This window comes from Amaranthus tricolor, chromosome 7 (genome assembly GCF_026212465.1).
Source record: "Amaranthus tricolor cultivar Red isolate AtriRed21 chromosome 7, ASM2621246v1, whole genome shotgun sequence".
Classification (NCBI taxonomy): domain Eukaryota; kingdom Viridiplantae; phylum Streptophyta; class Magnoliopsida; order Caryophyllales; family Amaranthaceae; genus Amaranthus; species Amaranthus tricolor.
Window position 1 is genome coordinate 28,030,697 of NC_080053.1, and position 14,688 is coordinate 28,045,384.

The window sequence follows — 14,688 nt, forward strand, 5'->3', positions numbered from 1 at the left end:
ATTTTTCTTTATATTAACTTTTTGTTAAATATATTCAGCGGAGTCAAATAGTGTTAGAAATAAATTAATCGTTGATTTGTTGAACATTAAAAATTTGATTGAGCAAATCTTCAACCAACGTCTTGTTTTTCTTAAACACAATGATGAAACGTCGTCATATTTTTACAAATAAAATTATGGTACATTTCATTTATAGGTGTTTAAAAACACGACCAATAAATCTGATATTTATACGATTTTATAAATAAATCGATCTTGATAATGAATTTAAAATTATATAAAAACTATGTAAAACCCGTTTTGATTGGATGAAACACGTTTCTTGAACTTAAAGAGAGAAAGTTGTGAGAGAAGTTCCTGCGATTTGCGATTCCGTGATTCTTGACCTTCTTCGTTTCTTGCTCTTCTTCCATGGGAAGACCTCGCAAAAATCCTCAAGGTTCTAATGGCAAAGGCAAGGCGGTACACGCAGGCTTCCTCACGAGGCTTGAGTGGAAAAAGTGGTGGAAGTTTGATACTCATTTCTGAGGGTCAATCTTCCAATACCAAATCATCGAATGTTTCTGAGATGCAAACAAAGATTGATAGGCTGAAGTCCCTGCTAGAATCAGCGAATAGGAGGGTGGAAAAGGAGCATACTATGAGTAGATTTGAAGTGCAATTAGCAACTAGTGAGGATACCCAGAATCAGAGGGTTGTTGCTCAGCCTTCGGTTCCTGTAGCGGAGTCGATTTCTCGGAATTTTTCCAATCCCTGAAGATATGAATTTGAGTTTTATTCCTCCTTCTTTGAGTAATGGTGTGTTTTGTGCTGTTGTTGATAGAGAAGAGGTCACTTCTATGCAATTATCATGGAAAGCCACATGTGCTATATTTGTTGTAGGTTATCAAACTAGTATGGCTGTTTTTTCTAGGTTCTTGAAATCTTCTTAGCTGAATATGGGTAATCTTAAACCTATATTGCATGATGATGGGTATTATATTGTGAACTGTGAGAAGGAGTCTGGTGCTGCTGAAATTGTTAGAGGCGGTAATTTTATGCTTGGCAAAAGGCCTGTTTTGATTCGAAAATGGGATGAGAATTTTGATTTTAAGAGAGACATTCTTAGAGTTGTTCCTGTCTGGGTGAGATTATTGAATTTTCCTACCAATAATTTTGGGGTGTCAAGTCATTGAGTAGTATAGGGAGTCTTTTTTGGGTTCCAATTGCTGCTGATGCATGTACTGCAAAGCAAAGTAGAGTCAGCTATGCTCGTCTCTTGATCGAAATAGATATTTCTAAACTTCTACCTAAGTCTGTGTTGATTGAGGATGAGGAAGGGAAGGTGCATGAGCAGGCTTATGATGCTGAGTGGATTCCTTATTTTTGTCAGAAATGTCAAGCTGTTGGGCATTTGTGCGGTGAGAATAAGCGTGAGCATGAGAAAGTAGTAGCTAAGAGAGTGAAAAAGGGTAAAGAAAAGGGAAAGGAGATTGTTGTAACCATTCCAACTCAACCTGCTTCCACATCTTGTGAAGTTGAGGAGGGTGAATGGATTCAAGTTACCGGGAGGAAAAATAAGGTGAATGTAGTTACAGGGGTTGAGTTAGATGGCAGTAGTTATGCTTGCGGTACTAATAATGGCGCTGGGATGCCCATGAATCCCATCTTGGGAGGATGAAGTGGGCAACATGGAATGTGAGAGGGCTTAGTGCCCTTTCTAAGGCCAAGAGTATTCGCAAATGGTTGAGAGATCATGATATTTTTTTGGTGGGGCTTCTTGAAGCTAGAATAAAATTCAGAAAGTGAATAAAGTGACTGATGCAATTGATGCTTCTTGGAAATGGGAGACCAATAATCAGTTTCATTCTCATGTGCGTATTCTTGTTGGCTGGGCTGTTGATCAGTTGCAGGTGCAGATTGTTCATATCCATATGCAGTTCATTCATTGTAAAGTGACCAAGAGGAGTAATAGGGAGGAGATTTGGTTTACCATTGTTTATGGCATGCATAGTGTTACTGATAGGAAAGCTTTGTGGAACGAAGTGATAGTGCTTGGTAGTAGGATGTTGGATCCTTGGTGCATTATGGGAGATTTTAATGCTGTGTATGACGTCTCACATCGCTCTAATGGTAGGTTGGTTTCTTCCTATGAGATGAGGGACTTTAGTGATTGTATTATGGAAGCTGGGCTTATTTGTCCTGGTTCTACTGGTCACTGGTTTTCTTGGCACAATAAAGCTCAGGGTGTCGGTAGGATCGCTTCTAGAATTGATCATGCTTTTGTCATTGATGTTTGGTTGGATAGAGAGGTAAATACGACGGTTCATTACTGTAATCACTACCTCTCTGATCATTCCTCTATTTTTTTTCAGTTTGGTAAGCAGGATAGGGGTAAAGGTAGGCCTTTTCGTTTTTTGAATTACTTGGCTGATCATCCGGATTTTCTTAACGTTGTTGAAGGGGCTTGGCGGATGGAGCAGAGTGGGTCTGCGATGGAGCAAGTGTGGAGGAAATTAAAGTGTGTTAAAGGGGCCTTAAAGTCTTTGCATGTGTTTCAATTTCAGCATATTCATGACAATATCTTGAAATGTCGGTCTGAGCTTGATGATATCCAAACTCTTCTTCAAGGTGATCCTTTAGATGGGGGTCTCCATGCTCGAGAGGCAGAGATTTGTGTGAAGCTTAGGAAATGGCAATTGATGGAGGAGACTGCCTTGAAGCAGAAGGCTAGGGTTAGATGGTTGAATGAAGGAGACTTGAACACTAAATTTTTTCATAGTGTTGTTAAGGGCAGGACTTGTCATAATAGGATTGATTGTTTACATGATGATTTGGGAAATATTGTGGAGGACAAGAGGAAGATCAGTGACCTTATCTCTCGGTTTTACAAAAATGTTCTTGGTACAAGTGCTACCTCTTTGGTGGGTATTGATCTGCAAGTTGTGAGAGATGGTGCTCAAGTGTCTCATGCTCAGGCTCTTGCTCTTATTAGACCTATCTCCACAGATGAAATCAATGCAGCTCTTAAGATTATTGATGACTCCAAAAGTCCAGGGTTAGACGGCTTCAACTCTTATTTTTTTAAGAAAGTTTGGCATATTATCAAACATGACATTTATGCTGCTCTTAATGATTTCTTCTTGCATAATATCTTTCATGCTCCTATTAACATCACTGCCATTACGTTGATCCCCAAGATTCCTAATGCTACTTTGGTTAAAGATTGTAGACCCATATCCTGTTGTACTGTGGTTTATAAGCATGTTGCCAAAATTCTTACATCTAGGCTTTGATCTGTGGTGTGTGATTTAGTTAGTATAGCTCAGTTTGAGTTTATCCCAGGAAGACAGATTGTTGATTATGTGTTGGCTACAAATCTCATTAAAGGGTATACTTGGAGTCACATAAGTCCTCGTTGTATGCTTAAAATTGATATGGCTAAGGCTTATGATTCTATAGAATGGTCTGTTTTGAAGAATGTTTTGAGTGAGGTGGGGTTTCCTTGTTAGTTTATTAACTGGATTAAGAGTTGTATTTCCTCTGCATCCTATTCTATTCTCATCAATGGTGCTCCTACTAAACCTTTCAAGGCTAGGAAAGGTCTCCGGCAAGGAGACCCCATGTCTCCTTATTTGTTTGCTATTTGTATAGAATATTTTTCTAGAGTTTTGCATAAGGTGAAAGGTAAGGAGATTTTATTTCATCCAAAATGCAAAAAGACAGGTATCATGAAATTGATGTTTGCTGATGATTTGCTGGTGTTCACCAAGCCTGATACTCAATCCTTATCTAAACTTAAGGGTGTGATTGGGGACTTTACCAAGGTTTCTGGGCTTCATATCAATAATAGCAAGAGTGCTATTTATATAGCAGGTGTTCAGCAGGAGGATGTTGCTCATATTCTGGATGTTATTAGTGTGCCCAAGGGGGATTTGCCCTTTTAGACACTTAGGCTTCCCTCTGTCTGCTAAACGGCTTGGTATTCATGACTGTGTTCCTATTGTTGATAGGATTACTGCTCGTGTTAAGCATTGGACTTCTAAAATGCTCACAATGGCTGGAAGAGTTCTTCTTGTGAATAGTGTTGTTAATAGTATGCACTCCTTTTAGGCCCAAATTTTTCTGCTTCCTAAAAAGATCATAAGTATGGTGGAGAGTATCTGCAATGCCTCTTCTGATAAGCAAAAGGGCTCTAAACCTAGAATTGCTTGGAAGAAGGTGTGTGTTCCTAAAGCTTATGGGGGTCTCAATATTTGTAATCTCAAAATCTGGAATGAGGTGGTTCTTTTGAAAAGTCTTTGGCTTTGGCTTCTAAAAAGGATAGATTGTGGATCAAGTGGGTGAATGATTAATACTTGAAAGGGGCTGATATTATGCAATATAGGGTGCCTACTGCTTCTTGGATGTTGTCTCAAATCATTGATAGTAGGACTCAGGTTCCTGACTGGGATGCGTTGAGCAGTTTTGTGGTCAATGGGAAAATTTAATGTGCAGAAGACATATTTACTGAGAGTTGCTTCTGGCCCTAAGCCTCCTTGGAGGGCTCTTTCGTGTAGTGGTAAGGCTTCTCCTAGGGGTTCTATTTGTATGTGGCAAATCTTACAGAATAGGCTACCTACTAAGGACAGGCTTGCCCATTGGGGTATTCAGTGTGATACTCTATGTGATGTGTAAGCAGGAGGATGAATCCAGAGATCACTTGTTTGGATGTTGTTCCTACGTTAGGGATTTGTCTCAACACATCAAAACCTTTGCTCCGGGTTTCTTTTGTTCTTCTTCTTTGGATGATGCTTTGACTGTGATGAGTAGGATGTGTAAGAGGAAGAAGAGTAAAGGCTCGATGTATGTTATGTTGTGGGTTGAGATGTTGTATCAAACTTGGCTACAGCATAATCTTTGTGTTTTTGGGGATCCTGGTTTCTTAGCTCTTCATGTGGCTCATAAGATTGTCTTTTTGGTTGTTGCTAGACTAGATTATAATTGTAAGAGCTGGCTTATTGCTTAGTTCTTTGTTTTGTTGTTTTTTGGGTTTATGATGCTTTGTCATAGTGTAACTTCCCTATCGTGTTTGGAAAGTGTTCCTTTTATAGCCTAGACTGTAAAAGGGGCTTTTTTGGGATTTAATATATTCTCTTTTATTTGCCAAAAAATAAAACCCGTTTGAACCGACCCAAAACGCCTGCCCTGAAATCGATTCGATGACCCGAATAAACATCTCTAATTGAATAGATGTACCTTTCTCGACATATTACATGATTTCCATAGACCAAAACACATGAATTACTTAAAAAACATACAATCTTTATTCGTATTTATTTGTATTTTTGTAATTCGTAATCATTCATCTATCTTTATTCTTGAAAGTGTCCGGCATCTGATTTTATTCTAATTACAATTTTTCAGTCATATAAACTCAAAGCACTTAGTTGCAAAAACATTGCAACACTAGTTCTAAAGAACGAATTCAAGTGATATTTTAGAATGATATCAAAACTCGTTTCCCATTCAAAATATGATAAGATCAAACTGTAACATCGGAGATATGCAATTGAAGACTCAAAGGCTTTTCATCTCAAGTTGTGTTTCATATTGTTGAGCCCTACATAGCTAGCTGAATGGTGCATCGCTTGTGGTATGTCTATCGATTCAACTACCTAATATGGCATCTTTACTTGTTTGAGGTATACATCATTGTTGGCACTAGACCTTTTGGTATGCACCATGCTAAGAGACCGATGGGTTGTACATGACCCGAATATATCAACGAAATACCCACACTTGATCTATGGCCACATTCTCAGCGATCTTAGGTTCAACCCTTGATCCAAAGATATCAATTTTTACAAGTGCATAATAGTCTTGTATTACATGTGAAGAACAAGCTAGACAGGAGTCAAAGTAGCTTAAGTTTTCAAAAGCTACATGCATGAAGAGTACAATATGCATTCATGTTAAAGTCTTCCTTGCACATCCTACACAACATTTTCGTGTTTCCCATCAACACTTTAAAATATCATTGCACTTCCCACAAGTTCATCCCAAAACCGAACCTAAACACATCACAAACATAAACCATTCATTTACCTTACCTTTGATCCTATACAACATTTTTTGATAGGACATTGGCAATTCAATCCTAAACACCTAAACGGGTACAAACTTCACCGTTTCCTATGAGAAGACACAGTATATAACAAAATTTCGAACAATTGCAAGGGTTATAGAATATAGAAGTAGCTTGAATCATATAAAACCAAAATCAGAAAGAAAAATACTTGTTAAGCACAGTTAACCGTATAAGTTCAATCGCTGGCAATTGTAACGTAAAATTGCATTCTTGACAGAAATACATGCTCTGTCGAAAAAACTACCATTATATAAAATCTCTATTTCATAGGTGTCCATCCAAAACTTCCTTACCGCAAACATAAAATTTTGACTCAGCACAGGAACTTTCAAGATATGTTTCAACTAAATACCACAGCCAAAAAAAGGATGAAACTAGAACCTAGTTCATTCTCCTGATAAGCTCGTTGATGAAATTCTCACGGTTTCCTGCATCTCCACCTTCAACAAAGTGGTTCCTCTTCTTGGTCAAACCACCCAAGGGAGCCTTGAGCTGGAATGGCCATAAGAAATTGTTGGCCTCCTTGAAGTGAGGTCCTACTGTGATGATCTCATGGATTAGATCTTCCATGCAGATAATACCATGCTTTCCAAGAGTCTGTCGACATTCAGAGACAACAATTTAGTAAGGTTAAAGATCAAAACAAGAAAATATGATGCATCAAAGTGCAATTGGTGGACAGTATATAACACATGCTCTGACTTTTTAACAGTTCAACTACAAACACAAAGCTCACGATGATTAGATTAAGCAAGAAAAATACAGATCAATCTGTCATGATCTATTCCAGGATGAACATTACTTTTATGGCATAAATGGGCAACTAACATGAAATTGTGCATGAAAGGAATTGAAAAATGTAACAGAAATATAAACCTCCCCCTCAACACATTTATTACCAGAGACATGCAGTTCATAGGTAGATGAAAACACAAATGCAATTGCAAAAAGTACTCCTAACACTTAAATAAAGTTAGTTTTCAGTATGTAATACCTGTTAATACATCCCTATTACTGAAAACGAAATGATTGAAATAAAAGACAGAAAAACAAGGTCAATAAATACCTTCTCAATAATGGAGTTATCCGTCAAAGCAATTCTCTGCTTATTAACTTTCCCAAAACCTCTCTTGTATACAAGCTCCTTAACACTTTTTATATTAGGGTACCTAGAAGAAATGACAGGGTTTACTAAGAATCATAAGCAAAAATCTTGCAACAAACAATGAAAAACAAGAATTAACATTTTACCCGTAGGTAACATAGGGTTCCACTCGGTGCAACATGTTCAATGTTGCCTTGTTGACCTTCAAAAATACCCCGTTAAAAATCTGCATCAACAAAAAACATCAGAGCACAGAAAAGCTAAACTAATGCTAACACAAGACTAAACTAAAACAATGAAGCAAGAAAAAAAAGTCCAACAGCGCTGAATCAGCTTACCAAGACAGAAACATAGTAAATGACCAAAGGCAGCTCAAACATAATAGAATTAGACCTCCTAGTAACTACAAAAAAATCAATCTCGAACCTGTCTCAAACGGAGAAGCTGAAGAATACTCCTGGTTTTGGGGTGCATGGCATTGATACTGAAAAAAAAGAAAAAAAAATAAATGCCAAGATAAACACTACAAACAGAAAGAATTTTAACAATTATCACCAACCCTCTAATACGGATGATGAAAAGAAGCTTTGCCTCTGGTTCAACATAGAAACCACCCTTCAACTTAGCTTCTCTTCTCAACTGGATCAACTCTTTCTCCTGAATAGCTACATAAAGTTGTTTCAGAAATAACTCATCATCCCGAACAAGTAGAGAGACATAAGGCATACAGCACATACCTGGTCAGAGTATTCCTTGGCATATTGAGCTGCTCTTTTGAAGATCAGCTTCCTGTTTTCAGCACGCTTCTTCTTCTCGGAATTGAGCAGCTCTTTTGTGGCCAAAGCCCACTCTTCCTCCCTTTTTTGTTTCTTCAAAAAAGACTCTGGGACAATAACTTTAGACTCCTCACCCATCTCCACCTAATCAATAGAACAAGCTCCATCAAACAAAAAACGAAAAACCTATAATCTCGCAAAGACAAGAAAAAAATCTAATAGCAAGATCATCTATTCAATCCAACGTTCTATACAAATGTAAGCAATTAATTTTCATTTTTTATGCAAGATCCCAACATTATTCAGACCCAGTAATCAAATTGCCACCATTACTAAGCAATCAAATAACGATGGACTTTACTGATAAACTTGTACCAATTTATCCAATTGACATTTGCATACAAGAAATTCTGTTACACTGAAATACTTAAACTTTAAACCTAAAGCACATTTATCAGATAACATAACACCCAAATACAAGCAAGCCTAATTTCATAAATCTTCAAAAAAAAACATAAACAAAATCATTCATCTCATTACTCTTCAAGAAAACAAGTAAACGAAAATCAGCCTCAAACAAAGTCGCAACATTTCATTCAAAAATTACATTAAAAAACCTAAATCAATTTAACGATTTTTCAGCATTGAAACGATTCACCCTACGAAAAATAAAAAACGAAATGTACATCTAAAAAATTCAATCCGTCACGATCAGCAACGGATAATCACATTCAGTAAAAATCAACCAACATTATAAACCCTAAGAAACACATAACAAATTCAAATCCATAGAAATTATGTGGTCGCAACAATTAGACATAGAAATAGAACAATCATACTAACTTTCAATAATCATTAACAAAAACAATGTCAATTAGAAGATCTTATTCAACGAATTAATTCGGTACAGAATCATCAAATGAAATGCAAAAGAAGAGTGAAAAACATACTGATCTGCGGCTGAAGAAATGGAGAATGCAGAGGAAACGTTTGTTACTCCTACTTGGAAGACGAGAAAAGGAGGGGGAGGGGGGAAATGACAAGGGTTCTGAAGGGATATGTAAACCCTAGGAATTTATACGGTTCAGATTTGTTCGTCATATCATCTCCGCCGTTCCTTTTAACTTCTTTCTTTCTTTAGGTTTTTTGGGCTTTCATTGGTTTGATCTTTTGGGCTTTAGGGTTTATTGGGTAATTTAGGGAAAATTTTAAAAACAGCTAGTCTGACCGTCTCTTTTAGAGACATATTTTAAGTTTAACTTATCAAAGATTAATGTTTAATCACGATATAGTTGGTCTTAAACGAGATAGCTTCATAATGAAACCGTCAATTTGGGCCAGCCCAATTCGCGCGTGTAACAACTTGGGTATTTTTTTTCATTTTATGGGCATTTATTAATTTTTGACTTGAAAGATATCAATTTTCAAAATTGATACCTTTAAGGTCAAAATTGATAAATGCCCAAAAAATTGAAATGTTGTTACACGCGCGAATTGGGCCGGCTCAAATTAACGGTCTCATAATGACTACTTATATTATTCTCAATGTCTACTTTCAATATCTTGAACGCCTAATTACATTATTCTTAATGCCTACTTATAATATTTTTAAAAAATGTAAGGGGCTGATCCATTTGGAGATGGTCGCTAAAAGAGACCGTCTCTCACAATAATTTGTGTTTGAAGAAAATAAGCATATTTTGATATAAATATCCTCAAAATAAGCTAGGAGAAACTTATTTCGAAAAATAAGCTTTTTAAAGTCTAATGTCAAGGTTTGATTGTGTTGGCTGTTACTCTGTTAGTAATAGCGGGCCATTACTTAAGCTGAGCCAACCAAAACCAGCTCAACAATCACCTGCAGTTAGTAACAACAGACGATTCTTGAGCTGACTTTTGTTGACTCAGCTTAAGTAATGATTTGCTATTACTAACAGCAAGCGATATGCGAACATAAATCTTAAACTTCTTCTTCCCCAAATCAGTACCCCATTTGCCATACCTGAATACTTTTTCCCAATTCTTATAATTCGCCACCCTTTTTATTTTTTCGCCACCCCTAGTAAATTACCATATTGCCCTTGGTATTTGAAAAAATTACATTTATGCCATTAAAGCTAAAATTTTCTATATAAACCACACTCACACTAAAAATACTCTCACCACAACAAAAAACCAACATACAAAAGCAAAATTTGGGAGCAAAAATTAAGTTCAATCCGGAATTTATCATTCGAGGTAAGTTATTTGTAATTAAATTTTTTTAAAAAAAAATAAAAAAAAAATAGGAGTCGCCCAGATCTGGGCGACTCCTATTTTTTTTTTTTTTTTTTTTTTTTTTTTTCCGTATGTATTTTGTTAATTTTATTATTATTAATTTAATTATTATTATTATTGTATTGTTATTTTTGTTAATATTAAATATATGTTAATGTTATTATTATTAATTTTGTTATTATTATTATTGTGATTGTTAATTTTGTATTATTAAATATATGTTAATGTTGTTATTATTAATTTTATTATTATTATTGTTATTGTTATTTTTATTTATTATTAAATATATGTTTATGTTTTGTTTTATAAATTATTAGTTTAAATTTGTATGTTGTAACTTTTTTTTTTTTTTTTTTTAGTAAGTGTATATATATGTTATTTATATTTCACGGAAAAAAAAAAAAAAAAAAAAGAAAATGAGTCGCCCAGATCCGGGCAGCTGGACCCCGGTTCAGTCGCCTAATTTTAGGCGACTGAACCGGGGTCCAGCCGCCCGGATCTGGGCGACTCATTTTCTTTTTTTTTTTTTTTTTTATTTTTTGTATATTTTGGAGTAATAAATTTAAAAATTGAAATTAAAAAAAAAACTGATTATTATATATATATATATATATATTTTTTTTATTTTATTTTTATTTTTTCCTTATATTTAGGAAAAATATATTTAAAGTTTGAAATTTAAAAAAAAAACCTGATTTTTATTAATAAATTTATATATTTTTTTTAATAAAATGTTATTATTTATTTATTTTAAATTTGTTTTTTTTTTCCGTTTATTTAGGAATAATAATTTTAAATTTTGAAATATAAAAAAAAACATGATTATTATTAATAATTTTATATATTTTTTTTAATAAAATGTTAATATTGTACTTAATTTTGGAAAAAAAAAAGGTGATTATTATTAATAATTTTTTTGTTTTTTTTTTAAAAAAAAGGTGATTATTATTATAAATATAATTTTTTTTTATGTTATTACTGTTATTGTGATAGTTAATAATAATTTAATTTTTTGTTGTTATATAATTGTTTATGTTTGTATTATTAATTAATTATTTTGTTTTTTATGTTATTTTTTTCCATATTTTATTTATGATTATTATGTTTTTAGAAATATTATTATTTATAATATTGAATGAAACCGTAAAAAATTGTAGAAAATGGCTGGTAATCAAGGAAAAGAAAAGGGTTTTTTAGGCAATTGTTGAGAGGTAATAGTTCTAGGCCTACCTTACTCAGAGGGGACCCGCATGAGAGGGGGGTCACGGGTTCTGCTAGGAGGGCTAGGCAGGAAGAGGCGGCCAGACACAGTGTGGCTCAAAGTGCGTACTCATTTTGATGACTAGGCTGATAGCCTCCAGAGTAGTTGGGGGGTTTATAGTGATGATGATAATGATGCTGATGATGTTCAGTTCCAAGCTCCTGAGCCTGCCCCATTGGACTAGACTATAGTTCGTGGCCCCGACGGCAGATTTGCCCGTGGCGGCCCGAGTTCTTCCGCCGCATCTGAGCGTGCAGGAGGAAGTTTTGACGATAATGAACCGCCACGGGGCAGGCCCTCACAGTCCACTAACACGGACTGGTTAGTGACATCACCCCAGCCCGGGGGGCCGACAGATACGCGACTGATCCCTAGCTATGGCGGGCACATAGCTAAACTTATTTATGACGGCTCCGAGCGTACGCCTCCGATTCTGGAGTGCCGTATTAGGAAGAGACCGGTGGAGTCCATCATCGGACTGAGGGATATGTCCGATGAGCTAGTCGATTTTCTACCTTCCACTTCCCTCGGTCGACTACCGGTCATTATGCACCAGCACATCGACTCTGCTTTGATATCGGCGTTCGTCGAGAGGTGGCAGCTGGATACGAACACCTTTCACATGCCCTGGGGAGAGATGACGATTATGTTGCACGACGTGCAACGCATATTGGGTATTTCTATTGATGGTTCTTTGCCGGCTGAGCCTTCGGAGGCGGAGTGGGAGGTTGGTATCACCAATCTGGTCAGCGAGCCTCTGTCTGAGCTTCGACGTAAAGGTTCATTCACCAGCGGATGCATAAGCGTTGCTGAACTGATGCGGCTGTGTCATAGGTCGCAGGCCTTGGATACCCAGACCACAGCGTACTACATGGCTGTCATCGGCTCTACCTTGTTGGCGGATAAGACCAGGACTGGCATGCGACCTCACCCGATAGTTGTCGTCAACGACGATGAACAGGACGTGGCCTGGGGTGCGGTGACCTTGGCGTTCTTGTACAGGCAGCTCGGAATGGCATCTAGGGCTGGTTGCAAGACCATTACTGGATGCCTCACATTGCTCCAGACATGGATCTATGAGTACTTCCCCGCTTTCCGCCCTCATCCTCGCCGAAATGATGTGCCAAACATGACTAGGGCGGAGATGTGGACGCCGAAGAAAGTAGGTCGTGAGCTGGACAGATTGATGGAGTTCCGCAAGGTTCTGGACTTAATGACAGAGACTCAGGTATTTTACATTACATTTTGTCATGCATGTTGTTTTTTATTTGTAGGAAATTTTTTTTTAACTTGGCCTGTATGCAGGTTGAATGGACTCCCTACAATTTTTCTGCTGCTGCGTTGCTGAATGAGCACCCACGCACCACAGTCATCGGGGGTATCACCTGCTTTGATGTTGTGGAGGTGTATTTGCCGGAGCGGGCATTACGACAGATTGGGTTCGTGCAGTCTATTCCTCCAGCTCCTATTAGACCAGCCAAGGCTCTTCGACCGGCACACGGAACCTACTCCGTGACCTTTCCTTCTTCTGCTGTTGCATTTGTGGAGGCGTGGAGTAGGTTCCCCTACAGTGCCCGCCTTGTAGAGCAGGGACTTCGACGGGCTACTGTTCCTTCAGAGACTGAACCTAATTACGTTGAATGGTCTAGAGTGTGCTCGCACCCGTACATATCCCGAGACGAATTGCTGGCTTCCGGTCCTGGTCCTGGTCAGAGCAGATCTGATTACGTGAGTTTTATTATCAATTTTTTTCAAGTTTTTTTTTTTAATCAATTAATAACGCACATTGTCCTTTGTTGTTTTCAGTTCGCGAAAGAATGGGCCAGTCGATTCTCTCCAGTGGCAAGACTACCTACGCGGATTGCGGATTTGAACTCCCGTCAACGACATGCGTTAGAAATATACCTTAATGATTGTAGAGATTTATATGATGAATGGCAAACTGATCAAGGGCAAGGCCCTGAATAGTCTGTACTGAAACTATTTTACATTATTTATTGCATTTATTTTCGTCAATGATTGCATTTAATTTACATAAATATACACACTAACCCACATCACACATATACATGTATATTTGTCTACCAGCATTATAAATTCCTCCTATTAATCAAAGAAATAAATAAATTGTTAACACCACACACTGTAGTATAATTATGGATTATATACAACTTTTAATGAATGTCGTGTATAAATTCTATGGAGTATCTAAATTTACAGCATCGTCAGCGGTGTTATTTGTTGGTGGGTGTGCCCCGCGTAGATTATTCCACAGCATAATCATCGTTGTGAAATTTGTGTCAAGATCTTTCGCAAAATTGTCAGCTGCTTGTTTCCAACGTGGGTGGATCGGCGGCAGAGGGGATGAATCGTCGTTCATAAAAAGTTGAACAAAATGATTTCGATTAACCCAAAGTATATGTATTAGTTTATTTACACTTCTCGCGGCCTGTGCTTTTCTTAACGGAAGAATCAAACAGCTGTGTTGCGAATCACCGTCAGCAGAACCATAAAAAGCAATGGCAATGTTAAGAAACGTTGCTGCAGAGTAGAAAGCCATCGGTGCATCGAACCAGTGCATGAAAGGAGCAGGTCCATCGGTGTGTGAACCTACTCTGAATATTGACTCGTCTAGTGACTCCTGAGATAGATACAAAGTTAGGTATTGCGCTCTGTTCATTTGCATTTCCATACTCATAGCACGTCTTAAAAGAGGCCATGCTTCCTCGCCTCCCAGCTCTGTGACGGCAATTGCTCTAAATCCACAGTTACCATCACCTAACACATCAATCCAGTCGAACAAATAAGGAGGAAGCATGAATGGGATGTAATCAGGCCATGGAAACTGTGAGAAATCACGACCTCCTGGATCATCTACAATAAATGTAAATTAAGTTAATATGCGTAAATAACAAATAATTAATGAAAAAAACTAAAAATTAAGTCAATTACCGGATAAGTTGAAACTGAACTTAATTCCTACTGAAGATTGCGTCTCTCGGCCACTAGATCTGCCACTTGATCTCCCGCAGGAAGAAGATCTAGACCCTCGACCACGAGAAGATGATCGGCTATATTCAAATGAACTTTTTCTCCTTCTCATGTTTTTACTAGTGCTTGGTCTTCCCTTTCTCGGTGGACTAGCATAAGGCTCAGGTAT

At 37.2% G+C, this 14,688-nt stretch overlaps 1 protein-coding gene across 1 annotated transcript; it reads right to left on the reverse strand.

Moving 5' to 3' along the window:
* Nucleotides 1–6,230: 6,230 nt before the first annotated feature.
* Nucleotides 6,231–9,158, reverse strand: LOC130818180 (60S ribosomal protein L7-2). Its single transcript, XM_057684245.1, has 7 exons — nucleotides 8,941–9,158; nucleotides 7,952–8,134; nucleotides 7,774–7,871; nucleotides 7,641–7,698; nucleotides 7,361–7,440; nucleotides 7,176–7,278; nucleotides 6,231–6,706 (listed from the first exon to the last, which is right to left on the reverse strand). The coding sequence occupies exons 2-7, from the start codon at nucleotides 8,126–8,128 to the stop codon at nucleotides 6,491–6,493; spliced, it is 732 nt and encodes a 243-aa protein (XP_057540228.1). The 5' UTR covers nucleotides 8,129–8,134; nucleotides 8,941–9,158; the 3' UTR covers nucleotides 6,231–6,490.
* Nucleotides 9,159–14,688: the final 5,530 nt, after the last annotated feature.